The 27,921-nt window shown below is 37.8% G+C and overlaps 2 protein-coding genes across 6 annotated transcripts in view; one reads left to right on the top strand and one right to left on the bottom strand.

Moving 5' to 3' along the window:
- Positions 1 to 139: 139 nt before the first annotated feature.
- Positions 140 to 9,459, bottom strand: rtkn2 (rhotekin 2). The gene is made up of 13 exons (XM_029521128.1): positions 8,883 to 9,459; positions 8,396 to 8,645; positions 7,242 to 7,441; positions 6,913 to 6,971; positions 6,708 to 6,761; positions 6,485 to 6,602; positions 5,915 to 6,115; positions 5,412 to 5,506; positions 4,824 to 4,930; positions 4,569 to 4,700; positions 3,988 to 4,156; positions 3,630 to 3,737; positions 140 to 3,261 (listed from the first exon to the last, which is right to left on the bottom strand). The coding sequence occupies exons 2-13, from the start codon at positions 8,528 to 8,530 to the stop codon at positions 2,576 to 2,578; spliced, it is 2,064 nt and encodes a 687-aa protein (XP_029376988.1). The 5' UTR covers positions 8,531 to 8,645; positions 8,883 to 9,459; the 3' UTR covers positions 140 to 2,575.
- Positions 9,460 to 10,188: 729 nt separating this feature from the next.
- Positions 10,189 to 27,921, top strand: part of cep170aa (centrosomal protein 170Aa) — a 36,757-nt gene continuing 19,024 nt past the window's right edge. For 4 of the 5 annotated variants that reach the window (XM_029521156.1, XM_029521159.1, XM_029521158.1 and 1 more), the window contains exons 1-8: positions 10,189 to 10,280; positions 19,500 to 19,559; positions 19,988 to 20,124; positions 23,400 to 23,489; positions 25,164 to 25,242; positions 25,387 to 25,445; positions 25,584 to 25,806; positions 27,472 to 27,609. In XM_029521156.1, coding sequence (XP_029377016.1) covers positions 20,020 to 20,124; positions 23,400 to 23,489; positions 25,164 to 25,242; positions 25,387 to 25,445; positions 25,584 to 25,806; positions 27,472 to 27,609 — 694 coding nt within the window. In that variant the 5' untranslated portion in view covers positions 10,189 to 10,280; positions 19,500 to 19,559; positions 19,988 to 20,019. Of the gene's footprint in view, positions 10,281 to 19,499; positions 19,560 to 19,984; positions 20,125 to 23,399; positions 23,490 to 25,163; positions 25,243 to 25,386; positions 25,446 to 25,583; positions 25,807 to 27,471; positions 27,610 to 27,921 lie in introns of all 5 variants that reach the window. The other variant, XM_029521157.1, reaches the window with a different exon arrangement.

Raw genomic sequence — 27,921 nt, forward strand, 5'->3', positions numbered from 1 at the left:
GTATCTCTATGGGATGTGTGTTGGGCTGCAATAAAAGCTATGCTTTGACTTTTATTGCCACCCCCTGGTAAACCTTTACCATAAAAAAATATTCAGTAATACTTCCAAGCTCAGCTAAAATAAAGCAGTCTCACTAGGGTAGAATGTAGGCCATTTTATTGCAGATCAGCAATAATAAAAAATGCAGTTTGCTTCCAAGACAACAGTGAACAGAGAGTGGAGAAAATTGCACTTTTTGAGGATACAAAATTACAATATTTTTTACGTTGCACTATACACAAGTTATACTGCACAAGAGACTACTTACCGGTACAGAAAAACTCCACTTAAAAGTCTAAATAATTAATGTGCTCAAAATAAAATTGAGATGACTTGTAAGTATTATACTATGAAAAAGTTAGTACAGAACATTAAATCAAACAAAAACCTCAGACAAATTACAGCTGGTACTGCCACGGCTGTCAAGAAAGTCACAGAGAAATGACGAGTCATTTAAAAACACATCATAAATTTATATAAGTTTGGCTCATTAGTTTAGCTCAGATCAAAGTGAGGCTGTTAAGAACACGTTATAAAGCAGCTATATATTTATGTTACTCCAGCTCTGACCAGCTCTCCCTTAACGTTAATGTTAAGGCATCTTTGTCTACACTGTTCGTATTGAAATTAGTCACCACGGCTGCACAGCTCATTGTCTAAAAATGTAAAATTTCTGTGTTCTCTGATTTTCAGCTTTCTAGAAATGGATGCTAGAGGATAGCCAATATGATGAATAAAATGATTTTCACTGTAATCATACCAGCATCTGGAAAACCTGAGTGTGGGTTTGTCTTTAGACTCTTCCCTTTGTTTTGTTTTTCAGTTTTTCAGCATATTAACATCAATGTTACTAATTTATTGGTAATCCACAACCAAGCACAGGAAGCATTTGAACACTGCATTCTCTTCTGTACTATCCATTTTCAGTTCTTTAAAGGAATTAAATCATCCTGCAATCCACCTCCCCCACTTGATTAAACAGAATTTAGAGGGTGAAATAATAATAATAATAATAAAAAAAAGGGACTGTAGCTTTCACTGTTTCATCCAGCCAGACAACTTCAGAGAAAGTAGCTAAACCTAATGTTTTGTACACTCAATTTCATTATGAAGCCCATTCTTCAAAATGTGACCACTAAGTGGCTGAAATATTTAGTAGCTGGCAGTATTGGATATGTTCAAAACACAAACATAAGGGCGTACAAAACACATATTATTTTAGCTACTCAAAAGAATCATTCATTCAATTACATTCATTGTATTGTTACACTCCAGTACTATATTATGTTGGGCATACTGCGCTACAGCCACAGAAAAGCAGGGTCACCTCATTATTAAGACCTCTGGGAAATGGAGTAGTCACATTAGTGCTTGCAATTGCTCCTAAAATCCTGTTCCCTTAAAATCGTCTATAGTGGCCATAAAGTCGTCACAGTAAGTGGAATAAGTCAATAGTTCCAAAAGGAATGACTCTTCCACCATGGGCCAGTGGATCAATTCCAATTTGAGTGCTTTTGCAAAGGCTCTTTCTTCGGCCCATGTTCCAGTGGCAGAGCTGAGAAATAAGCCTTTCCATTTTAGTGGGATTGATGATGGCAGCGCTCAAGCCAACATACAGCTTTCAATTTCATCTATTAGCTAGCTACACATGAAAAAAAGTTTTAAAAGGCGATAGGACTTGGAAATGTATCAATACAATACAGATATTGTGATATAAAGTGTCAACTGGTATTTGGGTTGTCATGATGGATGTGAAGAAGTTTAAGAAACCACACCACCCACCCTCTTGGTTATAACAAATTGACATTTTTGGGAAATGTGCTTATTCACTTTGCTGCTGAGGTAGATGAGAAGATTGATACTATTCTAATATCTATCTGTGCAATATGAAGTTGGAGCCAGGAGATGGTTAGCTTACTGTAGTGAAATCTGAAAGTTTGCCTAGCTCAGTTTACAGCTAAACAAGTCTACCGGCCAGCATGTCTAAAAATACTAACGAACATGTTACGTAGCTTTTGGTTAGGCTATAGAAGAGAAAGAATAGTTCGATTTTAATTGAAGTTTAGAAAGGGATTATGAGCTTTTCCTTCACTGGGAGCAGTGACTTTCTGATATGGATTAGTTTTCTGTTAATGACAAGACTGCAGGTCACTGCTCCCCCCTGTAAAACTTTAACCCCATTCTGTTTGACAGATTGAACAAATAACAGTGTTAGTTAGTAACCGTTGGATGTGCTGATAGGCAATGACTCTGTTATGCTAAGCTGAGCTCGTCTCCTGGCTCTGTTCATATTTAGTGTACAGATTTTGGGGCGGGGGGAGGTATTGATCTGCTCTTCTAACTCTTGGCAAGAAAGTGAATGAGCACATTTCCCATACTCCTAAACTATTTATATAAAGAGAAACAGTCTTCACAGTATGGGATTGTGATACCTGACATTTCTCATCTTGGTCAAAGTCTTAGAGCAGCGGGTTGTCATACTTAATATTAGTGGTACATTAGTGCAACTTGGTTAAAACCAGGTTGATGGATGAGATCACAAGGCTTTAAGATTCATCCTCTCCCTAAAAGATTTCCTCACTTTGCTCCTTGGTGCAGGGACAGGACCATGGCTGGGTCTGACAAAGCCAAGTTCAGCTGTGGTTTCAGAGGCCTGCCCTTGCTGCTGCAGGGGGGTCTGAGACTGAACTTGTGGCTGTATGTCCAGGACACCCAGTGGAGCGTTTTTCCGGCTGTGGGCCCCAGCTCCTCCGGTGTTATTTCTCTGCAGCTGCTGAATGATGGCAGAAAACTTGGCATCCAGTGATGGTCTGCCAGTTTTGGACCTTGTGGTCGGGTGTGAAGTGCCACTGCTGGAGTTCTCCTTCTCTTGGCATGGCAGAGGAAGAGGATGATGAAGAGGACGAGGGAGGGGAGGTCTAGTAGGATGGGCAGGCGGAGCATATGGCTCCCTGTCAGGTGGAGGAGGTGGCGCACGCCTCTTCTTGTTACTGATGGGTGTAGAGCTGTTGTTTGGGTTTGGACTTGAACAAGGGGTGGAGGTTTTGCTCTGGGACAGAATAGTCTTCTGCACTACCACTGAATGCGATCCTTCAAACAGTGATGACCAGTTAGGTGCTTCTTTCTCTTCTTCATGACCAATTAGAAAGTGGCCGTCCGTCTCCTCTATCTTGTTGTGGATGATGTCAGTGATGCTCTCAAACTTGTTAGGTGAACTTATGCCTGGAAAAAAAATTATTTTATCATAAATAAATTAAAATGAAATACAGGACATGTAATTTTTTTTGTCCATTATAAAATTAACAATAAACTATCACAACAAATCAGCACTTATCTTATATTTAAACATTGTAATTATTATGTAATTGGATTTTATTTTCATGCATCACCCGTGAAATTAAAACCATTTTCCATGGTTAATGGAATACATGTATTTCAATTAGATGTTTTAAGCATTTCAATAGTATCTTCAAGAGATAGTTTTATAAAAATAAAACACAAATAAATAAAACATTTCACATTGAACAAGCAGTCAATTTTCAACGTTCATGTAACTCATTTTAGCTGCTCAGTCAAATTATTCAACTCACTGAGGTCATTGTAAACAGAGTCAGGCTGCTTGGTGAGGAAGAGTGATGGTTTCCGTGGTGATGTGACCTCGATCTTCATTAGCTGGTTGCAGCACTGCAGCCACTGGCCTGGTTATAAAGAAGGAGAGGAAAAATAAAAGGTTGTACTAAATGTTCCAGCAAAGAGGCATTTAATTAAATATATGTGAAGCCACTGTTTAGTCCAGTCTGATGTTTTTACTGTGCCTTCTCTTTACACACACACACACACACACACACACACTTTATGCATCCTGTAGTTTTGTTTTGTTTTTTTTAAATTACAATAGTAATTTTAAATACAAACTCCATGCAGCATATTTACACAAATAAAACTAACTCTGATCATAGAGGTGTTGGTGGAGGGCGTCCAGCCAGTCTTCCAGTTCATCCCTGGAGTCAGTGGTGAAGACAACAGTCTGAGATCCCTCTGGTGAAGGGTTTATGATGGACATGCTCCTTGATTTATGGCCTGCTGAGTCCTTCTCTATGACACGGATCCGAGTGTCCTGTGAAAACAACACACAAAAAAAAAAAAAAAAAAACTCATCATAGCTGGATATCATCCATTTTAATTGTAATAATTGCAGTAATATTAACCTTTACAAGAACGATAACTATTTCTAGGGCAGCACGGCGGCTTGTAGTTAGCACTGTTGCCTCACTATGCGAAGGTCACATCTTTCATCCCTAAACTGTTCCCACAAAGTTGGGAGCATGGAATTGTCCAAAGTCTCTTGGTATGCCACCATAAGATTTAAGATTTTCTATTAACATTTTTATTATTTTTTAATTTTTGTAGTGTGGCTTAGTATGTTGCTACTGCAGTAAGAACCACAAAGTTTCAATCAATAAGCTAATCAGAGCAACTGAGCAAGCGTTTGCAATGTAAAGGTCTGAATTTTTGCTATTTTGTCTCACCTTATTGATGGCTATGTTGCACATGGGCTGTACTTTTGCATCAATTTCTTCTGGAGTGAAGTAACAGGACAAAAAGCCAGCACTCAAGACACAGTAAAGACTGCAGCAGTGGTTCATCCCCTCCATACTTTGCTGAAGAGAAAGAGAGAGAGAGAGAGAGAGAGAAAAGATCACAGGAAAGAAACAATGGAACTGATGTGTTTTCACTGAAACCAGTCTAAGCAATAATGGTAATGACAACAGCAGTCAACACACCTTCTGGCTCAGGTAGCCTCTCATCATGCTCTGTGTCATACAGGCAGGTTGGGCCACCAAACGACAGCAGAGGTTGCCGTAAAGTGGAAGCCAAGATGACCACTCAGCTGGGAGGTTCAACAAAAGTAGCAATGAAAGGAGATCTACATTAAACTTGAATCAACTATCACATCAATGTGATGTGAGAAGACGCAGAGGTTAAAATATCTTTTTTTCCCCACTATAAAAAAAATGCTTACTTATAAATATAAAAATACCAAGGATAGAGATGGGAAAACATGACCTTTCAAAAATCAAATCTGACTACCAATGGAACCATGGTTCAAAGTCATACCAAAAATTTAGCTGTAAAATTGGGTCTAAGTAAGAAAAACCTGGCTGAGCACCAACTTTCTTATCCCTTTAAACAGACGCACATAAAGGTAATCCAAAGTAAACTTCAATCATAGGTTATTTTGTTTAATTTTAGCATTCAATTTTAATGGTGTAAAAATATCGTATTCCTCCAGAGCCAAATCAAATCAGGAGCTAAAAAATGCAATCCCTTTATATCCCCAAATATTAAAGTTCTGTGCTTTCACTTCTTACCATTTTGGAGGACTATGAGGGAGTGAGATTGAAAGCTGCCTTCAGCCTCTGGTAGGCACAGAGTAGTGTAGGCCAGGAGGCTGTACTTGGCTCCACTAGTGCAGGTAAGCGCGCGTGCACACACACACACACACACACACACACACACATTATATCTTTTCAAGTATATATCATTTACTTAATTTTAATTTCTTCTTTCTTTCCTAACAATAAATTAATAAGATACAGTGACACAAATTTATAACCTTACGTGTGCATGCGTATTTACAGTGTTTAGTTTTCATCTCATTTAAATAGATTAAAAACATTCAGTGGATTCAAATCAAGATGCTGCATATTGAATTTAAAATTTTTATATTTGTTTTCGCAACAAGTGTGAGAGTTGACAGCTGGACCCTTTGTTCCATTAACAAGCCATAATTAAGTTAGTTCCCAACTGCAAAAAGGCTTAAATAGACAGCAAAGAGTCTGTAAAGGTTTTTATGGGCAAACACAATACATACGAGGGAATGGGGTTGTGCTGTAGGAAGGTGTCAGGGTCTGGATTGTCCAGTAGATGGCAGAGCTTCTTTCCACCAGTTTTTCCAAAGGAGTTGCGGAGCCTCTTGGCAAACTTCTTTGGCGTGTTTACCAAAGTGAGCTCTTCCTCCAGGGCACAGCTCCACAGCTCCACCTTAAGCTCAAATTGAGGAACTGCTTCTTTACTATGAAATGTAAAAGAAGTTTCAAACAAAGGTTAATGTAAATATACGTGTGTGTGTGTATACAAAACAAAAAGACAACAACCCACGACTAAAAACACACCATTAATTGTCATGAAAATCTAATTTTATTGCATGTAAATATTGACAAAAATAAATGAATAAATAAAATTACAATATATACACAATATCAATATCATTTATAAAATAATGTATTGTAAATACTGCTGGTACCTTTTTTTGGCAACATTTGCTTATCACAACTCTGTAAGGCATTTTTCACCACTGCACTGCAGCACCAAACTTGACTTTTGGGTGCACCTATTCTACATGAATGCCTAAATATATTTGATATGTACAACAGATACTTACAAGATAATGACTCCTTCAAAGCAGACATCAGTGACCGATCTGTCCACCACCACCATCTCTGTGTCAAACACCTCTGCACCAAGCTGCATCAGACAGAACATCGCTACTCGACGAGAGCCTAGCAAGAACAATATAAATGTGTAATGTGTACTAGTACAGCATTGATTCACAAAATAACTTGAAACAAACCTAAATAAAAGGTTTGAATGGGAGCAAAACTTACTTCCTCTGTTGTTAAAGTGGTCTGAGTCCCTCCACATCAAAGGAATACGCAACCCTACATCAGCAAAGAGGAGGAGAAAAGTCTGTTCACGATAATGTTGCATGTATGCTAACCAATGACTTCCTGCACTGCATGGTACATTTTACTATTTAGTTCTAAGAGTGTCCACCACTGAACGATCAAGACAAATTGGGAGAAACCTTACCAGACACAGCAATTGTTCCATTGCATGGCACTCGGTCTTCTGAAAGTGCATCTGAAAGACTAAAGAATGTTGAATTATCAGAAACTGTGACTTAACATATTGATTTATAGTACATGCCTTTTAAAAACCCTCATCCAAAATCTGCTCAGTCTTGTTTCAAGTCATTTATTTACAATAGTACCACTCTGCTTCCCAGAATGATATTATTGACCTTCAGATTTATAATACAACAATTTGGTGTAGGACTATATATTTTGATAATGGGTGCTGAAAATGATTGTCAGTGATTGAAACTAAAAACAGAACATAGTCATCACCCGTTTCCTTACCTGTTAACTGCTCCAATCGTGTCATGCTCCTGCGTTTTCTTCTGCAGCTCAGTCAAATATGCCTTGATCCTGGCATTACAGGTCAGCAAGTTCTTGGAGGTATTAAGGACCTGCTCTCTCTTACTGCAGGCGAGCAGCAGCTTATAGGCCCCTTCTCGCATTCGCATCTCAAAGTTCAGCTTTTCTTGCAAGTTAGTGTTCTTCATGGACATAACACAGGAAAATTAATCGATTTCAGAACATAAGCTCATTGCAATTTTTTGAGTTGTGTTAGTCCAACAAACAAAATGTAATAACAGAAAAGAGTCTGAGGTAAGTGGGGAAGCATGCAGGACAGATCGGGTAGATTTGTATTGGCCAAGATGCCAATACGCTTGATGTGAGTAGAATGAATTCAAGAACATTTATTGCTCATGAGCAATTGTGATGGCAAAGAAACGCAGAAAGGAAATGTTTCAATGACATACTGCTACGAATAAGTCAGAATTCGTATGAGAATGTATTAGGGTAGTTGTAGCTAATGTATTAGTTAGTTCTAACTGACAGATCTTGGACTTATACGGAATATGATGATATCCAATATATCCAGTTGATTTTGTACGGGATTTTGATTTGTGGTGAAGTCAGGATTTACATACACAGAGGTATATGGGATATCACATATGCACCTGTAACTTCTTAGAAATCTGTCGTATGCACAACAAGTTCACGTCCTCTACTATCTGCAGACTGTCATTCAGAAGACTTGGGCAACGTTTCGTGCTTTTAGCCTGAAAGGACATTAGTTTGAGCGAAGTTAGAGTAAAGGCAGGCATTATTTCAGGACATGCATGCGTAGCAACATTAAACGATGCTAACAGCAAACCGCTCTGCATAAAAGGGGCAACTCCTCTAATGGAGAATTGGCGCAAACTAGCTTTATCCCGAGGACCCTGTCCACAGATATCCGTTAGTGGGTCAGCGGGTGACTTGTTATTTACAAGTTACATGAGTACAGACTAAGGGGAAATGCTTATTTATTATTACAGTTGAGTAACCAAGGGGGAAAAACGTATTTCGGTGTGTTTGCGTTTGTACCTTTGGACTTTGGATACTCCGGCGTCCACAAAAAAAAAACAAAACACATCGTCTCCGTATCTTTTTTTTAGCCATACCTCTGTTTGCAGAAACAAGGCGCTCTGTCGTATTTTCTTCCGTTTAATCTCCATTGCCACAGCGGAGCCGGACGACAACGTCGTGTCGGAGCTGTCGTTACGCCTGGAAGTTTGAACGTCCCGCGGGTCCTCCATGTTGTCAGTCAATTCGTCTGGAGAAGCTCAGCCAGCGCCTTCCTGCTCCAGCCTCCAACGGCCGGGGGTTGTTCGATTTATATCACCGCATCTCCCGGAAGACGAGTTAAGAATCCTAAAATGACCAATTCAGCTTCGCTATAAGTTATCATTTCATGTATGAAATAAAAATATTGGATAGTAATAATAATATGTGTCACGGCTATGATAGTTGAAATGCCAAAACCTAAGTGCAACGGGATAATTTATGGAAACATTCAGCCTTTAAACGCACAAAATAGAACAAGATTAAATAAACAAACAAAATTACAAAGTGCAGCAATAGTTCAAGATTATATGAGATTGCACCTACTTTTCCATCAGCTCTGTCTTTCATTAACACCAAGCGCTTCTACGTCGGCGGAGCGGCAGCGTCATGACGTCACCGTGAGTGTACCGTTTTCAATTTTGAATGTTTTTAGATGGTAATAAATTATCCTGTGTTTTAGGACATTTGTGTAACTGCAAATATCACAGTTTTGCACTAGATGCGCCCTTACTTAATTAATTTAACAACTTTTGTTGCATGAAACGGACTTTTCAATCATCTGAAACTTAAGGTGCAGACAAGACATATGCACTAATATTGCATATGTACGAATTATACATATATTTATTTCACACAGGCATTTTATGACTACAGTATGTAATTGTGACAACGTTTTCTAAGGAAGTATTTGTATTCGTTCGATCCACCAGTTGTTAATTTTTGCACATTTACATTTAATTCGATCGTTTTATTTTTGCTTGGTTGCTGGGCGCACTTGTCAATTTTCGCTGCGCATCTGGCAGCAGTCCCTATCTTCATTTTCAGCAAATTAATGGCAACGGCACAGCACACCTAATGGTACAGAAAGAAAGGACCCTGAAACGTGATCAGTGAGTCCAGGAAACCCGTCCACCCGGTTCTGGCCTACATGGACCGGTCGAGTTGGAAGCATCCACGGTAGGAAGTGTAGACGCAGGCGCTGCTGCTGAGGATGAACTGTATAAAACCAGACGCACCAAAAAACCCGAACACAGGAAGTTGCGACCACTGATTTCAAAATGAAAGGCTTGAGCAGGTGAGAAGCGGATAAAAGCTTCAGATGCGCACAGATATCATCTTCTCAGTTATTTTTACCCTCTCCAAAGAAAAGCCCTTCCTGTTTTCGCGACTCACTCCATTTGATTCAAGCAAGTTCTAAGAAACTACTACAGATTTATTGTAGCAAATACGTTTTGGGTGAAAACATTGTTAGTTTATACATTTAATTTCTATATTCATGCTCTTATGTAAAAAAAAAAATAAAAAAAAAAATATATATATATATATACTGTATATACAGATAAACATCTTGAGCGATACAAACACAGTCTTTATGAGCGTGTGGTACACACAGTCCACGTGACAAAATTCATATGATTTGTATACATTCACATATATATACTCGACACGGTTTGTTTGTATTATATATATATATATATATATATATATTCTAATTTGTTTACTTTTATTATTTTCAGATATTTATGCTGATGTGCTTCTTTTATTGTGAAAGTGTATATCTGCTTTTCCGCCGCTGTGCCGGCACTCGGCCCGCTCTCCGCTCTCTGACGGGGAGCAGCGGAAGGGGAGAAGGCCGCCGCACAGAGCCAGACTGAGCTGCTGCAACGGCAGGGCTGGGCTCCTCACACATACACACACACACACACCACAGAGGAAAAAGGGGTAAGTGAGATGTGGACTTTTATTAGACGAGCAGTGACCTATATCTTCTTTCCAACTGAAGGTTGTTAGCTAGGTGCTGACCGTTAGACTCCGGACAAGTTTAGCCACAGAAAGAAAACACAAAAACAAAAAAGAAAGAGTCGTTTTTTTTATGGGGGGGGGGGGGAGTTGTCCTGCCCATGTATTGATGTCTATGTGGGTCCTCAATGTTGATACAAAACCCAGGGTAGATTTTAGAGCTTTTCGCGTTTTTTAAGAGCAACATGAATTCATATTTGTGAACAAATCGGCAGCTGTGCTTATAACGGCTGCTCTGCTCTGACTCCCTGTTGGCTAACTGGACGGCTACTATTGTCAGCAGCAGCATGACCAGCCTGCCCTGCTCCGCCTTTGTAAAGCGACACAGTCTCGCCAATTTGCTGTCTCTGGGAAAAAAAAAATATAATACCATTTAAAAAAAAAAAAAAAGAGCAACAAAAACAAACACCGGACACAATTGCCATCCATGCTGGTATTATTTGTTATTGACCTGATTTTATTTAGTTGCATCCTCCTGAAGCCGCACGGAGGCTACAGCGGAGACAGGATGCACATCAATGAGGGACGGTCACATTGACTGCTTTGTGTTTAACTTGTGTCTTCAGAAAAATATACCAGCCTCGGGAGCTCTTTGTGTCTGATTATATTTAGTGAAGGGTAAATTATATGAGGAGGTATTTCTCTGTGTATTGTAGCTGCAGAGCGTTTTCTGATGTCGGACTCCCTCCTCTCTTCTGTGTGGAGGCTTTGTTTTCGTGTGGCAGATGTAGCTGGCCTACATGCATCCGCTCTCTTTGTGTTGAGTTTGAGTTTTGCTGTCATCATCACATAAGATGTAAAACTTTGGGAAATAGCAGCCGACGTGCATTAACTGTAGAGGGTATTTGTTATTCTGTCTTATGTCTGTCATTTTAATGCCAATGACGAAGGTCTGAAAGATGTCTCATTTACATGACTCTTACTATCCAATCTATGCGAAATGTAATATTTAACTTTCTGTTATTATTTAAATCCTAATGTATGAAACAGATACATGACAATTACAAGTTACTGAACTGCTAAAAGCATCTGAAACTGAGATGTCTACTCATCTTAGTATTCATCTTCTCCATTTCCCCTAATTGCTTCTAAGGGGAGTCAGCTGTACCAATGAAGACTACTTGAATTCCTGGTCTGTTTTTAAAAAAGTTTATATACTGGGTTGATGTTTTCTTGAGCGCATCTATCTGATACTGCACATGAGTCAGTCTTTTTAGTCTCCTGCTCCTCCCTCAGCTGTAAAAATTCAAATTTTCTGGAATTGAGCCATAGAATGTGCAGATAATACATCCAGTCCAGTTCCTCCGTACGCTTTCCCACTTCTTCTCTTTCACCCCGCCTTTTTCCATCTCACTCGTGTCTTTACTGCAAATTTGGCTGCTGGCAGGCTGTTGGGCTTTACAGGCAGTTGCAATTTTAAAAACTGTGTCAGTGTCACAGGACAGTTTCACCGCAGCTATGTCCTTGCTAGATTACAGTCTAGCCTACCTCCATAAATGTCTGTTAACACTGTTAAAGTGCTGATGAAAACATAGGGAATCATATTAAAAAATAGAAATAGTGCACTATTTTTCCATATTTGAAAGTTGTCTTGTGTTATTCTTTTCCTCCTTAGGAAAAGCGGAAATCTCAAAATCTTATCAATTCCTAAACCCTGGCAACAGTGCTGAGTAATCTTTTGTTACAATTCACGTGCACTCATACATTCACCATTAATACGCAACTAAAATTAAAGCCTGCTATTTCACACCTGACTCTTACTATTTCAGATCTGATATCATAGTGTACAATTAGCAGTAGTCGCATGAGGGTTACCTTGAATAATAATCTATTTTCTGTTCTTGTGTTTTGTTGGGAATGAGGACTTTGTTGTCCGGCCTGCCCACAGCCATTGTGTGAGTGTATAGTAGGAAGTTTAGGAAGTGAGTTCATTTTACTTCAGTGGTCAGGGAGTTTTAATCGTGACAAAAAACAACTGAATATTATAATCTCTTCCATTCCAGACGTTTTTTAAAAAGTGTTTTTGTATAAGGGAGTTCATGCCAAAAATAGTAATGAATCTCACTCCTCTAATCTGCCAAGGTATAATGGGTTAGGAGAGCCAGATATCTGTGCCTAGTGAAGTGCCGGCTAGTGTGCAGACTAGGGACATCACAGCACTGCAGTAAATAAGAAAAAAATACTTGATCATCAAGGGTGTTGTTTGCTTTTATTCTGCAATTAACAGTGACCTTAACATCTGTTTAGGGGTGTTACACTATCCCTTGTGACTTTCCAGTATTTTGTGCTTCTTTCCACTGCAGATGTTGATCATGGATCTGGGCAGTATACATCTCTATTTTTTGCCATGCACACTCCCCTCTGATTGTCCTGTTATCATTGATGTTTCCTTTTTCCTAAGTGCCAGTGTGGATTTCACTGTGAGGGTGTTCACTATTTTTGTCTGTTGCTGAGGCTATTGCTGTGGGCAGCATTACTGTTGGTGTTATGATCAACGTGGCAGGGTTGGCCAAATACTAATGTTCCTGTTAAAGGGCCATGGGACCAGTCAGTCATCTGATCTGCAGGGGTCACAAAGGCCCGTGAAAGCACTCATCAGAGGAAACTTTGGTTTCAAGTGCATGATGCATTAATATGTTTCCATAACAGTCTTAATAAAGACAGTAATGGAAGGTAAATGTATTTAGTCAGTTAAAAATAGGACTGCATGATAAGAAAAAATAAAAAACAAAACAACAACATTATTTTGGCCAATATCATGATTGGGATATACAATGTTTTTGGTTCAAATGGTCATTTTTGCATTGTACAGTCAAAGAATTTTATCTAAAATTATTATTTGCTTCTAGAGAATCTGATTTGTTCTGGGTGTTTCTGTGGCACAACAACAGTATTTATAATCATATGATATATAATATATATATATATATATATATATATATATATATATATATATATATATATATATTATATATATATATATATATATATATATATATATATATATATATATATATATATATATATATATATATATATATATATATATATATATATATATATATGAATAATCATAATAGCTGCTAAATTATGTTCTGTTGATTGACTCATGTAGGACTTGACAAATATTTGTAGTTCTACTCTAATATAATAATTTTTTTAGCATTTTGATATGTAGTTCAAATTTTCGTCAGTTTAACATTTCATTCTTCTACTTCAATGCCTCCTTAAGGAAACAGCCTCAAGGAGTGACTGTATTGAGTATTATCTGAAAAATGCACACCATTCTCACATGCTTTTGACAATTAATCTGATTCTCTCAAAAAGACTATGCTGCAGGGCATGTGCTTCATCAATTCCTTTTGATTATTAATAATCTATTTTTCATCATCTCTTTAGCTGTACAAAAGCTTGTTCATAGTGCTGTTTTTTTCCCCCTTAGACTCCATAGGAATAATAACTTCACTTTCTTAGATAGTGCTGAAAGGCATACTGTGCACTTTTTTTAAAAAAACCATAATTCTTTACAGCTCTCAAAATCCATGAAGTGAACATTTCAATATGTAAGTCTGTAGGTCATGTGGAACACAGGAGTCATGGTGCACGTGGTGGGTTAATTTCTTAAGGCCAGCTGCGTTGTGTATGGTGATAACAATGAAGCAGGCTCGATGGATGCTGGCTAAATGGAGGTTTTTGCTTGTTTGTTTGTTTCACCAACTACACATGTGATGTGTGGGGCTGCTTTTCATCACCATGTGGTCATTTCTGCTGTGCAGTACAGTTTTGTTTTTTTCCTACTATCTACATCATGTGCTGTACAGACCACATGAACACACATTAAGCCACGTACACACGTGCACTCAATTCTGGAGACTATGCTATATTGACTGGTAATGCTATGTTATTGTCAGAAAGAAATTAATGATGGTGAGCAATCTTAATATTGCTACATATATTAGAAAACTTTTTAAAATGTCGTTCATTAGCATGAATATTTTTTTCTTTGGAGGATAAAAAAAAAACTGATTCAAAGTTTATTATTATGTACCTCATGATCTTATCCACTTTCTGTATCCAGATTTACAAAACGTAGTGTAGGAAGTATGACCCACTTTAGTCAATACGTCTTTTAATTTCAGTGCATATTGCCAAGCTGATGCTGTACATATGTGTCATCAAGCAGTTACAGAAAATTGCAAATAATGCTGATATCTTTTATGTGACTGTGCCAAAATATTCTCCATCCTTATTTGTCTTCAACTAAATTTTCCAACCCACTCAGCTTCAGGCTTTGTAATGACCTTAATGATGGTTAAGTTAGTACAGACATACATACAGAGATTTCAGTCTACAACTGTATTTGAACTTTTCTCTGACAATTTATTATATTCAATTCAGGTTTAAGTCGTCTGACATAGAAAATGTTTAGGCAGGGTTCTTTATAAATCCTAAGGATTTCCCTTCTACAGAATATAACTAGTGAATGTTTTGCTCTTTGATGACTATTTTTCATTTATGGGAAAAAATAGGCCAACTTGATCCAAATGTCAAATGGAATCAAATAGTCAAACCAAGATCCCCAGAGGGGCGATAGCGTGCCCCTTTGTGTACTGTAACCTTTGATTTATACTTTATTATTTAACTGCTGACATACAGCCCTGCTGAGATATATTTACTAATCATACAAAGTTTTGGAATCTGTATTTTAGTATCCACACTACTTAATGATACTTAATGATAAGACTGACATTGATTAGACATTGATAAGACTGTGATTGATTAGATGTCTAACAGCAATGAAGTCAAATTTTGCTAAAGAATAAAAATGCAAAATTTACAACATAATAAAGTTTGCTGCTTAAGCACAACAAAATCTTGCCCATATAACTGACAAAATATGGATTCTACTGGTTACAGCTTTTTGTTATAAAAGTTGGTATATCACTGCCATAGAATTCACTGTCTCTTCTTTTGCCTGAAGTTTAAGGAGGAACAATAGAGTGTAGACCTCCTCAACTGAACACTTTCATGTCTGTAAATCAACAGTACACTCAACCATTGGGGACTAGAAAAGCCTTTGTCTGTCTGCCCGTTTGTGTTGTCTGACCAGAGGTTATTTGGCTATCTCATCTTGAATCTGTTGCCTGGTTTGTTCTTTACACCTCCAAGGTTTGTAGGTTTTCTTGGTCCCAAACCATCTCAATGGTTGGAAGGCCATTTCACCTCTCTGGTGTATTACTTATTGACTTTGATTTGAAAGCCCTAACTGACCTTATATTGACATTTCCAAGGGAATAGCCTGCTGCTTTCCTGTGATTGGTTTTACTTATACCTCCAAGGTGCTGGTTATCATCACCCTCTCAGTTTCTTATTTTTGCAGTTGTTGCAAAGCTGCGATAGTGATTGCAGAATTTTGGTCTCAACCTGAAATTTGGTCCTTACGTAAAGTGTTAATCTTGCTAGACATATCTTTTTCATTTTATTCAACTTCTTTAGTATTAGGCCGTCTATTGAGCCACAGGGGTCGTCACAGCCCAAACTACAGTAATTGCTGAGTGTTATTTACATGAGAGTGGTCAGCCTATGCTGCTCTTGTAGACTAAAAGTCCATTACAGGAAAGGTCAGAACTGTGAATGCTGTGAAGTTTTCAATTTAATCACTTTGGGAATATATATGAAATAATGAGTATCAAAATATTATATACGGCAATATCATTCTTTTCTCACTTCTATTCCTCATCAAAATACTACACAAGTAGAGGGCGGTTTATACAACATGAGTTTTGTAGAGTTGCACTATGACAATGGCTGTTGTTGGTTTAAATGTAGCTGTACTGAGATTGAGCTCCATTTTTACAATCTAGGAACACAACCACACCCTCCAAAGGGCTAAGTTTGACTCTCCTCGTAAGACCATGTGGAAGTTTGTGTGATGAGAGTATGAGAAGCCTCTCTGTGTCTGTCTGTCTTTTCCTCTCTTCTCCTCTCCTTTGTACACATTTGCTTAGCATGTGGATGTTTATGTAAATGTGTGTGTTGAGGCTAAACACAACAGCTGGCAGCATTTTTATGGTGTTGTTTGAGTCAGCTATGTGGGTTGTGAAAGTGATGTGACGTCTGAGAGGCTAGAGAGATAAAGTAAATGAGTAGTGCTGATGGTTACCCAGCTGTTGCATCATCCTGAGACACTTGGTAAAGCCAGATGCTTCTTGGAGGGCAGCAGCCATGGGTTGCTGCGAAGAATCATATGAGTTGTTGAGAATGAATTAAGTAGTGTTCACTGACGCAACTTCCTGTTGCCCTTCTGCTTGTATTTGTGATTGGCTGGTTCAGAGTGGAGGGAACAGATTTGAATAATTGAAGAGATGGGTGCAAGAGAATGGAAATGCAGCTGCAAAAGCAGTTAGTCTCATCCAATAACTCTTATCATCTTATTTTTAATCTCTGACCATTCTATTATATAATGAAAATTAATATAAGTGTTCTATGATTCAGCTCCTTTGAGCTACGACTGAGCAGCCAAACTTTGGACAACATATGTTTTTTTTTAGACATGTCCAAGAGTCAACAAATAAATATAAACATCAAAGATGAGTGTCCACCACAGGAAGTGCTGTGCATGTTTCCTGTTCTTGCCATCTCATTTGCACAAAGAATTCACAGTCAACTTGTAATAATGCTGCCCTTTCACTCATCAATTTAGTGTGTGTGAGTGTATGTATGAGTATGAGAGAGAGAGAAAGAGGGAGAGGGGGAGGTAGAGATAGTATGGTGTGGGACTGGGAGTTGGGAAATTCCTGCCAAAACCATGAGGTCACAATTTCTTCATATTAGCCTCAGTCGGAATATGTATGCTGCTGAATTGGAATGAGTGAGAACCAGGACTGTGAGTCTAAACAGTCTCTGTTACCAATATTTGAAATTAAACCTTCTGGAATCACCTTTCTGTTTGGTTAACATTTCAGATAATGATATGCAATGGCCACTGATGTAGGCTTGTAATTATTGTGGGAAGTAGGAAAGAATGTTTGATGAATCATACTGAGGATGAAATGGTTGAAATGCTCAATTTTTACTGTATATCAACAGTTTTGTATTCAGATTACCTTTGCAATAATTATTGTCACAATAAATCTGCCTCTTATTTTCTCATCAAGAAAATGTAAGAATCAAATGCTTTTTTTTTTACTATTACAGTAGTATCATAACGGATAAATTGAGAAAATAATGTATAGATGTATAGATGTATAATGTATAATGTATAGATAATATAGATAATTTGATCATGAAAGTAAATGTTAATTACAGCCCTAGTTTTAACCCAAAAAATTCATCAGTTGAGAAAATTGTTGATTGGAATTTTCTAAAACCAAGGTGATGCTATTTCTGAGCAACTCTTCAAAACTGAAAGATATTCACAAACATATCTAACAAAAACTGTAGCTTGGATTTTTTGTCATCTGGGTGACTTAAATTTTAGGGCTACAAGGAGCACATGTAAAGCAGACAATATTTCCTTCACTGCTGTCTCTCCTTAGTCAGACCCACCACTGCATTCCTCCGACTGTGCCATTTCTTTCATGTGTGTTAGCAAGAAAGTTTTTTAATGGCATCACACAGGCCGGTATGCATCGTATTCAGGCTGCGCAACCACATTGTCATTAACCTTGCAGTCTGCAGTGAGTGTGATCCTTTAGTTTCAGTGGGGAGGGGCGACCACACACATTTGTAGTATAATCACAATGCTGCTGTTCTTTGTAGGCGTTCTCTGATAATGTATGTATAGAGTGTTCGGTGTCCAGTGTGGCATCCAAACACAATATGTGATCTTTATGGATTATACCTGACATTTTATATGTAACTGCAATATTGCTGTAGTTGCTAAACCATGTCATTAATGGTGGTTGAATATTTATGTTCATTTGGTTTAGGATAGCCTTAGTTTAATGTAATTGTTGCTGTAATGGTTAATTAATCATAATACATGTTTTATGTTGTTGTTGGGTTTTTTTTTTTTTGTTGTTGTTTTGTTTTGGGTTTTTTTTTTTTTTTTTTTTTTTTCCCATTTTTGTTTCTTTCATATCAGAGACAGCTTTTTGTTGAATCACGTTCCCATTAGTGTTGTGTGTGTGTGTGTGAACGACCGAGGTGTGCTGTTGATTAAAATTTTACCCTGGGGATTATTGAGTTGGTATACAAAGTACTTATGAGGTCAAGTGAGCAAGAGCTTAGCTCAATAATCTTTAATTCCTTCTCTGATGGGCTTTTCTTGGCACTTTCTCTGTACCAAAGAGCTCCTGTTATTTTAGCAATACTTGGCATTTCCTTGAGAAGCTTCCATTTGGAATCTATGTTGAGTTTTAAAATAACTAACTGTGAATAGCAATAAACCTGCCTAAACCATATAATAATATGTATATATTGTATATATTATATATATATATTATAGGTATATAATATGCTTAGTGTTGTACTTTTAGGCCTGGGCAGTTAAAAAGGCAGAGTGCCTGGCTTTGACCTCCTTTCCAGCTCAGCTGAAGGAGAGCTGGGGGGGGGGGCAAGAGGGAACATAAATGTCCTGCTGGTGAGCCGGCCAACATTCCTACATCACTTCCTCCTCTAACATCTGGCAATGATCAAGGCAGGCAGAGCGAGAAAAAGCATGTGTTTTACTGGCTGGCTTCGTTTGCATTTCGGGGCGTCGACAGTGAGACATCACATTGCATCTGCCTACTCAATCTCAGTTCCCCTCCCGAAAACAAAATGAAGCAAGATGGTGTGGGTTGAGTCAATGTAGCTCTAACAATGTATAAACTTTGCCAATGATTTTGATCTTTTACTTTAACCAATTATATCGTGATTGAGTTAGACCTTATCTGGCTGGGTCATTGTGCCTAGCGGCTGTCATTTTTATTGTGGTGGAAATGTGTTTCACAGCTCAAAAAATGTCTGCTGTTTCAGACCTTATTGATGCATTAAACTAAACGGTAAAGGTTTCTGTTCTGTGTGGAACATACTTTTCATCTTTTTTTGGGGGAGCGGGGGTAACATCATAGTGTTATGTACAATCTGTTTTGCTGTGTCTGAGTGGTGGAAAAATTGTAGAATAAACTAAGTACAATCTTTCTTTCCTTCTCTCAGGATGGCCTAGTTGCTCTGTACTGTCAGTGGTCTATTCGCAGTGAGCTACCTGGACCAGAGGTGTGTGGTTAAACTCCTTAAAATCTTTATTTTCAAATATTTAGAAATGTAATGAATCTGGATCATTTCGTCCTTACCCACTGGATAAGGTAGAACAAAGATATATTTTACAAATGATAAACTAAGCCATCAATGATTCACTTTTTTATTTTAATCATATTGAATTGATATGAATATGCTACAATTCCTCAACTGTTTGTGAAGTTTACAACATGTGATTTCATAAATTTGAAATGTATAAAATCTCATATTCGTAAGACGCAAAGACAAATTCAAATTAAAGCAAGTGCTTGAAGAATGGCTCTCATATGGATGGCAATTGTCATAAAACAAGGACAAATGTGCAAGATATACAGCAAGAACATTTGAATTGATAACTCATAATACAGATTAGTTGAACATAGAGGTATTTGTGCTCATCCCAGTAGGTGTGCACCAGAGGAAGCTGTGGGGTGCAGAGATGAGTGTGACCTCCTGGTTCTTGGTGAGCAGTGGGGGCACCCGCCATCGGCTCCCCCGGGAAATGATCTTTGTTGGCCGGGATGACTGTGAGCTCATGCTACAGGTGAGAAAACATCACACACCAGTTTCTTCAATGACGCAGCAGCCCCATAGTGCCCTGAGTCTTAGAGACAATTCTTAAGATACCAAGTTTAAGATGAGAACTGGTGAAAACACAGAGTCTGACTCAATTGTATCTCAGTTACCTTGTTAGGCTGTGGACACCTCAAATGAGCCCTCGTGTTTGCTGTCATGGAGTATGTATGTACACTACGAGTCAAAATTTTGGTTACCCTTTCTCATTCAAATGAATAGGAAAGTGTGTCCAAACCTTTGACTGGTAGTGTATGTGTGTTTGTGTTTGCACTGAAGTGTTGTCACACAACTGTGCATGCATCCATAGACCATGAATATGTTCAAGTGTACCTCTGGTCACTGCACTATTAATAGAAAGTAGGGCAGATACTTCTTGAGTTAGATCTTATCTTGCTGAGTCAATTGTAGTGGGTAGTGGCTATAGCACTACCTGTGACGCTACATGCTGAGAGATATTGTTATTTTTTTCTCCCTGTGCCTTTGATAGTCTGACCATCAAGAAGACACTCAGAGCACTCACTGATATTAATTCATTTTTACTGTGTTGGAAATTTGTTTCACATCTGTTGCTTGAGACCTAATCACATTGAACTAAACTGGAAAGGTTTCTGTTCTCTGTGTGGCACATAGATTTTTTTTTTTAATAATAATTACTTGTGTTTGTGAAAATAAATGATCCATGCCTTCTGAATACTATGTAGTCCCACTGGTGGTATTGCTAATAGGATTTATGGTTTGAAGAATGCATCAATAGTAGCATAAAAGCCTATAAAATACATCTCAATTGTGAATGAAAGTAGTTCATGACCAGAAAAATTTCAGCTTTTTGAAATCCAAGTTCACAGTATCATTACCCTTTTTCTCAAGACTTTCATTTTGACTTAATAATCCTGCATGATAACTCAAAACTCTTTCATTGTGAAACAGTGTATTCACCTACTTATGTTAACAATACAGCTCAAGAGATCGAAATGGAAATTACATAAATCCTAAATGACTTTTTAAAAAACCATTCAATGATAACTTATTTAAAAAAAAATGCTTACATTGAAAATTATTCTGATCTGGAACATGAAGGGTTGGTCATGTTCTTGTGGTTTCATGGTTTAATTTCTTATGTTCAGGTGGCTCAACAATAATTGCCCCTCTTTTTCTGTGAATATAATAACGTGAGGGTTTTTTTTGTGACACATTTAATAATAAAACTGGTTAATAGTACCATCCTTAGCCACCCCCATATTTTTGAAGAGCTCAGCATAATGACAAAGGTCGACCATGATGCCCTTTCAGTCTTGCATTTGTTTATTATATTATAAGTTTCACAGCTGGCCTAAAACCTCACACACTTCTGCAATAATGAGAAGGCTTCCAAGGTGCAGTCACATGGGGTGTTTACAAAAGCCTGTGGAGCCTTTGTACTTTTCAAAAACTTTACTCTGACATGTCTCTCACAACCTTAGGATTTGTGTGTGTATTTCTGGATTGCTATCCTTGTGATGTCTTTGGAAGTAAAGAAAAATTTAAGGAATCTTACAAACTGATGGCATTTTTTGGCTTTGTGTGTAAGTTTGTGTGTATGTGCATGTGTGCATATGTGTGTTGCTGCTTACAGTTATCATCCATGTGACTGCTTAATTAGGGCAAGGCCTTATCACATGGCTAAATATTACAGGCTCCTTGTGTCATCAACCAAATCAAACACAAACACACTCAATCACACAAATATAAAAGCTTAAAATGACGTGTGAATAGAACAGAGAACACAGCCTCCATTATGTCAGTCATACATAATTTCCTTTGGTTAAAAGAAGTAAGTTAAGATTTTGTTACTTTTTCTGTCTTTCAGAATCCTATCTTCTCCAATGTGTCTGTGTCTCAATTTGTCTCATCTCTATCATTTTACCATCTTTTCATCATTTGTCCCCTTTTTTTTTTTTTTTTTCTTTTTCAGTCTGTTCCTTTACCTACAATGTTCACATGTATTAATCCTCATCTACACATTTTGGACAGTTATTTGTATTCTATGGTGCTGCTTCTTGAATTAAGATGGTCCGGAATATATATGAAACACTTGAGTCTGCTTTTTCCTGCTATGTGATACAACAGGCCACTCAGTTGCTTTCTATCCTGTTTAATCTAGCCTAATTTCACTAAGGTAATACGTTCATCTTTTGGTTCTCTGGCTTGTCTTCCCTCTCCATTACTTAAGCCTCATCTTAATGTTTTTACTGTACTTTTTCTCTGTAGTTATCTTCTTGTACAACAAGACAGGTGATTTGATGATGGAAAAGACATCCAGCTCTTATTACTATAAACTCAATAAACATTTTATCTCATTCCACAAATTGGTTTTTTTCCTGTTTTGGTTATCTAATTAATTTGTTAAATAAATCTGCTTATACATGTTCAGTTATCAGATAGAACCAATGCATTTCACAATGTGAAACTGAGCTGAATATGATCAAATATTGAGCTAATTATCTGAGAATCGTATGATGAAACTGAACATCAGGCAAGTGGATGCAAACTTCGCCACAACAGACTTTTCATTTACAACAATAAACATACAAACAGAATCTGCTTAATTAGACATGAAAATAAATTATTCTGAGATGATGTGTCACTTTGTGATGTCCTTGATATACCTGAAAAACGATATTTAGTTACTGCAGCAACTTAGCTTGCATATTTCTAGATATGTCTAATTACGTGCCATTGATGATATTTTCCAGATTACACAACACAATCACACAGAAGGTTGCAGGGATTTCTCAAAACAGCTAGCAGACTTGTATCCGGACACTGCAGAAAATCAATAATTTAACTTTGAGCCTTTCATTACGCCACTGTTTTCCTTTATGTGTGAGAGTCTTAATAGCAGGGGCATGAACATGAAAGTCTTCGTATGATGTGAGCAGTGTCTGAAACATTGAAATACCTGCTCTTATATTTTCATATTGTGGTAGATATCATATCATAACAGTGATACTTGTTATTGAGGTTGCATTCTTGACATGGGATGCTAATAATTCCACAGAGCATTAACGTACCATCATTCACTATAGAGGAGTTAAAAAAAGAGAGTAAAGAGTAAAACTCAAATCCACCTCATCCTAAGAAATGTTAACCTATGACATCTAATCTCAATGACCAGATCTAAATCTCATCAGGTGCAGTTCACAACTGAAACCTTACAGCTAATGGCTTCTTTTTTTTCTTCTTCTTCTTCTTTTTTCCCTACAGTCCCGCAGTGTGGATAAGCAGCATGCAGTCATCAACTATGAGGCAGGAACTGATGAACACAAGGTCAAGGACCTGGGCAGCTTGAATGGGGTTAGTATGCACATAGAGATGTACGAAACAGAGACTAGTCAGGACAAAGACAAAGGTACAAGAGAGAACGAAAGAGGAGAGAAGAGAGTCACATGATGAATGAGCTTTGGGTCAAGATAAAAGAATCAATTTAACCTGTTGAAGGGGTGAAGGTGAAAGACATTCAAGGGCAGAGTACCATTAAAGGGAGATGAGGAAGGTTGTAAAGGGTTACAGATTATTTTATTTTTGGCCGTCAGTTAGACTTGGACCTAATCAACCTCTGTGAATGAAGATTTATATCAGGGCTCTTGTCAATTTTAGTCTAAACGTTATTATGCAAATTTAAGGGCACAGTCTGTGAATTAAAAGTGAGCAAAAGGGTTGTCTATCACTACATCTCAAAACACCTTCAGACCTGCCATTGCTCTCAGATTTAGATTTGTAGAGAGAAAAACATGAGTCAAGAATTGAATGTAAACTAAATATACCAGGAGAGGATAGTAGGAATGGGACTATTGTATGAAAGGCAGCTTAAAAACATTATGTATTGTGGGTGGATGTGTTACTGTGTGATAACTAATAAAATAATGATTTTTCATGAATAGAATTTCAACTCATATTTTCAACCAAATAATATTTGGGCACACTATACAATCTGTTAAGGGGATAAAGCAGAGTAAGTTTCAGAAGCTACACCAAACTTAATATGTATCTCATAACAAAGTACCCCCAAAAATATTTTTTGGGCAATTTGGATTAAAACTGAAACATGTTTGTCTCCACAGTAAAACCTACATGTTAGTCATGTGTTGTGAATTTCCACCACCCTGGACACATGCAGAATATCCTTCACATCCTCTCTAGCACTTAGACAGGAAGTCCGAGTCAGAGCCACTTCCTGCTGTGTCATTCACCATCCAGCTGCTTTAGCTGGATTAAGAGGAAGTTTTCTCTTGCTGAGTCAGTGGATATGTAGAGATTTGACTCAGTAGTGAATAAAAACTTTGTTCAGGCAATGCCACCATTTCATAGCTTTATTTTTCTGCTTTGCTGCTAAGCTGTTATGTTTTCATCTTGCCAGGGAAGAGGGAATAGGAATTTATTACACCAGCAGCTTAAGTATGATAGAATTTCATTTGCAGCTCAGTGAAACCTGATATCTTGGGATAATAGAAGGAGGAGTTGAAAGGAGGGGAGAAAGAAAACAAAGTAAATCAAAGTAATGTTTCGGCCATTAGTGCTGGCTGGATAGATTCTTGCAAAAGCAAGGATCTGCTATTTTCTGTTCAGCGTCTTCAGGCATGCTAGAACATCACTAACCACAAATGTAGCATAACTGCAGTAAGAACTTCCTTTAGTAATTTCCAAACCACTGAAACCAGAAAAATATCTGAGCAACACCAATAAAAGAATTTATATTTTCACTCAATCACCAGTTTCTGGATTGACTGTTTTTCTATCATCTATTATGTATGTATGTATAAAATACAGTGTATGACTAAACTTTATATCTGCTTTTATTCACTATTTCCAGATATTACCTGAAAAGCCCACTGTCAAAATTATGTAAAAAAAAAGAATATAATAATAATGTTACTGGTAATGGTAGCTACAGAAATATTGTTGCAATTATCAGTATGTGAACGTGTGTTGTTATTTTTCATTTTTCTTGCCATTTCCTTCCCTCTGTAGACCTTTGTAAATGATGTCCGTATCCAAGAGCAGATGTACATCACTCTGAAGTTGGAGGACAAGCTAAGATTCGGATATGATATCCTTCCCCTTTTTAATATGAAGATATTTACAGCTTGTAGAAAAATTTTTCCCTGCATCCATTTAGATAAAATATGTGCGTGTGCACATCATAATTGTGCTTTTGTGGCCAATATTTTTTTCCCTAACCTGTCTGTTTCACATACAAACCTGTTCACGGTGGTTAGGGGAGAGCTCACTGTGCCTGAGGAGGCGCTAAAGGCAAGGACACACCCACACACACACACACATACACAAACACAAAACCTGGCATAACCTGACACAAATTGTTAAGTATTAGTGTTACACACCTTGGTACACAGTTGTATTATGCTACTCAAACTTATGTATTCATCTCAGCATGAGAAGTTTACCAGTGGCCTCCAGCTCAGCAAGAAGCCATCGAATGGTGAGACCGCTATCACCACAGCCACAAGCAAGTCTCCTTCAAAAACCCCAACGAAAACAGTAAAGTCTCCCAGTGGTGCCACCCCCAGACAAGGGGAGAGCAGAGCAATGGAAGTGGTCAAACATCCAACAGCTAAACCTGTGGATAGTCACAAAGTAGAAGACAGGATAGCAGGTGAGTGAGGAAAGGAAATTTGAGCCTGGTTAAGAAATTGTTTGGGTTAAATTTAATGTCTGTTGTGCAATGTTAATACCTAATATATGCTGTAAATTCAAGGAATTTGTGGGTTTGATCTGTTCTCTATGTTTTCTTTAAAATTTGTATTCACTGACCGCCACTGGAAGTCCTGTCTTTTTTCTTTTTATATCAAAATATATCTTTTGCAACTGTCTGAAATCCAGACATATGTTTGAGTTTGGCAGCACAAAAAGTATTTTTGTCATGGCTCTCTTCCCCATGTCAATCTATCTATCCATCTAAAAGTCACAGTTGGCTCTCATGGTGCTTGTTTGTTCTGAATTCATACATAGTCCGTACACGTATTACATTCTCCAAATTAGTTGATGCACAAAATCATGTATATTATATGCACGAGCATTCTATGGTGAGTTTCTTCTCTGAAAAAACAGTCAGAATATCCAACAGACAGTATACTGTGAAGGGAGAAGTAAAATGTGGTTGGATTTTATCCCACACCAGTAGGGGGTGGACATGGTCACCTGGGAAAGGATTTTAACCCACACCAACAGTAACTCCATCAAATGGTGAATGTGATTTATGGTGTCACTCGTAATTGATGTCACCCACAAATCTAGGGTGCTAGCAGGGCTTCTAGATAATCTCCAGATGTTGCAACAAGGCCATGTGGGGCTTTTGTTACTGTGCAGATTAAGATGTAATAGGGTCAGAGTTTCTGCATAATGCAAACCCATATGCCAGCACTACTTTTCTTAAAATACAGTAAAATTCACTTGCACACACATACACAAGTTGACCAAAAACATGCCCAAGCAAAGCATACACTGTTAAATGTCACCCCATCTGATGCACATGCCTTTAATGGCAACCTCTCTTCCGTTCTGAGGATGTAATCCCGCAGTATTACGACTGTAAAATCATGGCTCACCCACATATTATACAGCATGGAGGACATACATTCAGTGTCTTAAATATAGAGTTCCCCTACCCACTGCACATAACTGGTACAAAGCATCTATATTTGTCTAAACATACTGTGATTAAACTCACTTACTGAGGATAAGGGATACTTAAAGATAAGAAGGTAAAGGAAGGGGAAATAACAGAGACTTAAACATGGAGTAAAGCGTAATCTAGCTCTGTGGTTGAAGTAGCAACATCACTCGTTCAAATCTGGCTGGAAACCTTTGTTGCATGTCATTCCACTCCCTCTTTCCTGTCCCTTTTTTCTATTGTGCTGTCCACTAAAAAAGTAGTTGCCACAGGATTCTTGTCATGCCATGTCAACATTCAATCTAATGGGATCAATCAAATGGAAAAATTCCTCTTTTATTTAACGCATGTGTGTTTGAAAAACAGCGGAAGAGAGAGAGAGCATGAAAGACAGATTGTGCACGTATGAATACCTGTTCTGCCATCTCAAGTTCTGTAAATAGGCCAGTAGTACAAGACCCGGCCTGAGGCAATTAATGCACAAACACACGCAAACAGCAGCTGGGATACAGGATACAATTAACAGTGTTTGTTGACAGTGGAAATAATATGTATATTAGATAATAAATATATTGGGCCACAGTTGAAAATGCATACCTTCTGCTAGGCTTTGTCAAAATGTGTCATGCATTTGTGTATCTGTCTTAGGGGATGTTGCAGCCCTGCCTCGTGGGACCCCACTGTATGGCCAGCCTTCTTGGTGGGGGGATGGGGATGCAGATGATGAAAATTCCTTCAAACAGGAAACCAAATCATCCACTAAAAAACATGACAGCTCCATTTCCGGTAGGGTGTATTTTAAACTTGTATAACACACCCCATCCCTTCCTCGGTATAATTCCAGTGAAGAAAATCATGCAGACAGTTATTTAAATAATTGAAAAGGATATGTCTGAAGGTAACAATTACTAAAATCCTAAAAATGACGCTTCTATATGGTCACATTTTATGAGGAACAAAGATTGTGAAAATAATATTGAAGAAATCCACTAGTGTTTGCACATTGCACGTTTAGTTAATTGTTGTTAAGTAAAATTTTGAAAAAACAATTACCCAGTTTTTGTACAGAACAACCTTGTGGGTTTTCATGTCTAATCA

This window comes from Echeneis naucrates, chromosome 15 (genome assembly GCF_900963305.1).
Source record: "Echeneis naucrates chromosome 15, fEcheNa1.1, whole genome shotgun sequence".
Lineage (NCBI taxonomy): Eukaryota > Metazoa > Chordata > Actinopteri > Carangiformes > Echeneidae > Echeneis > Echeneis naucrates.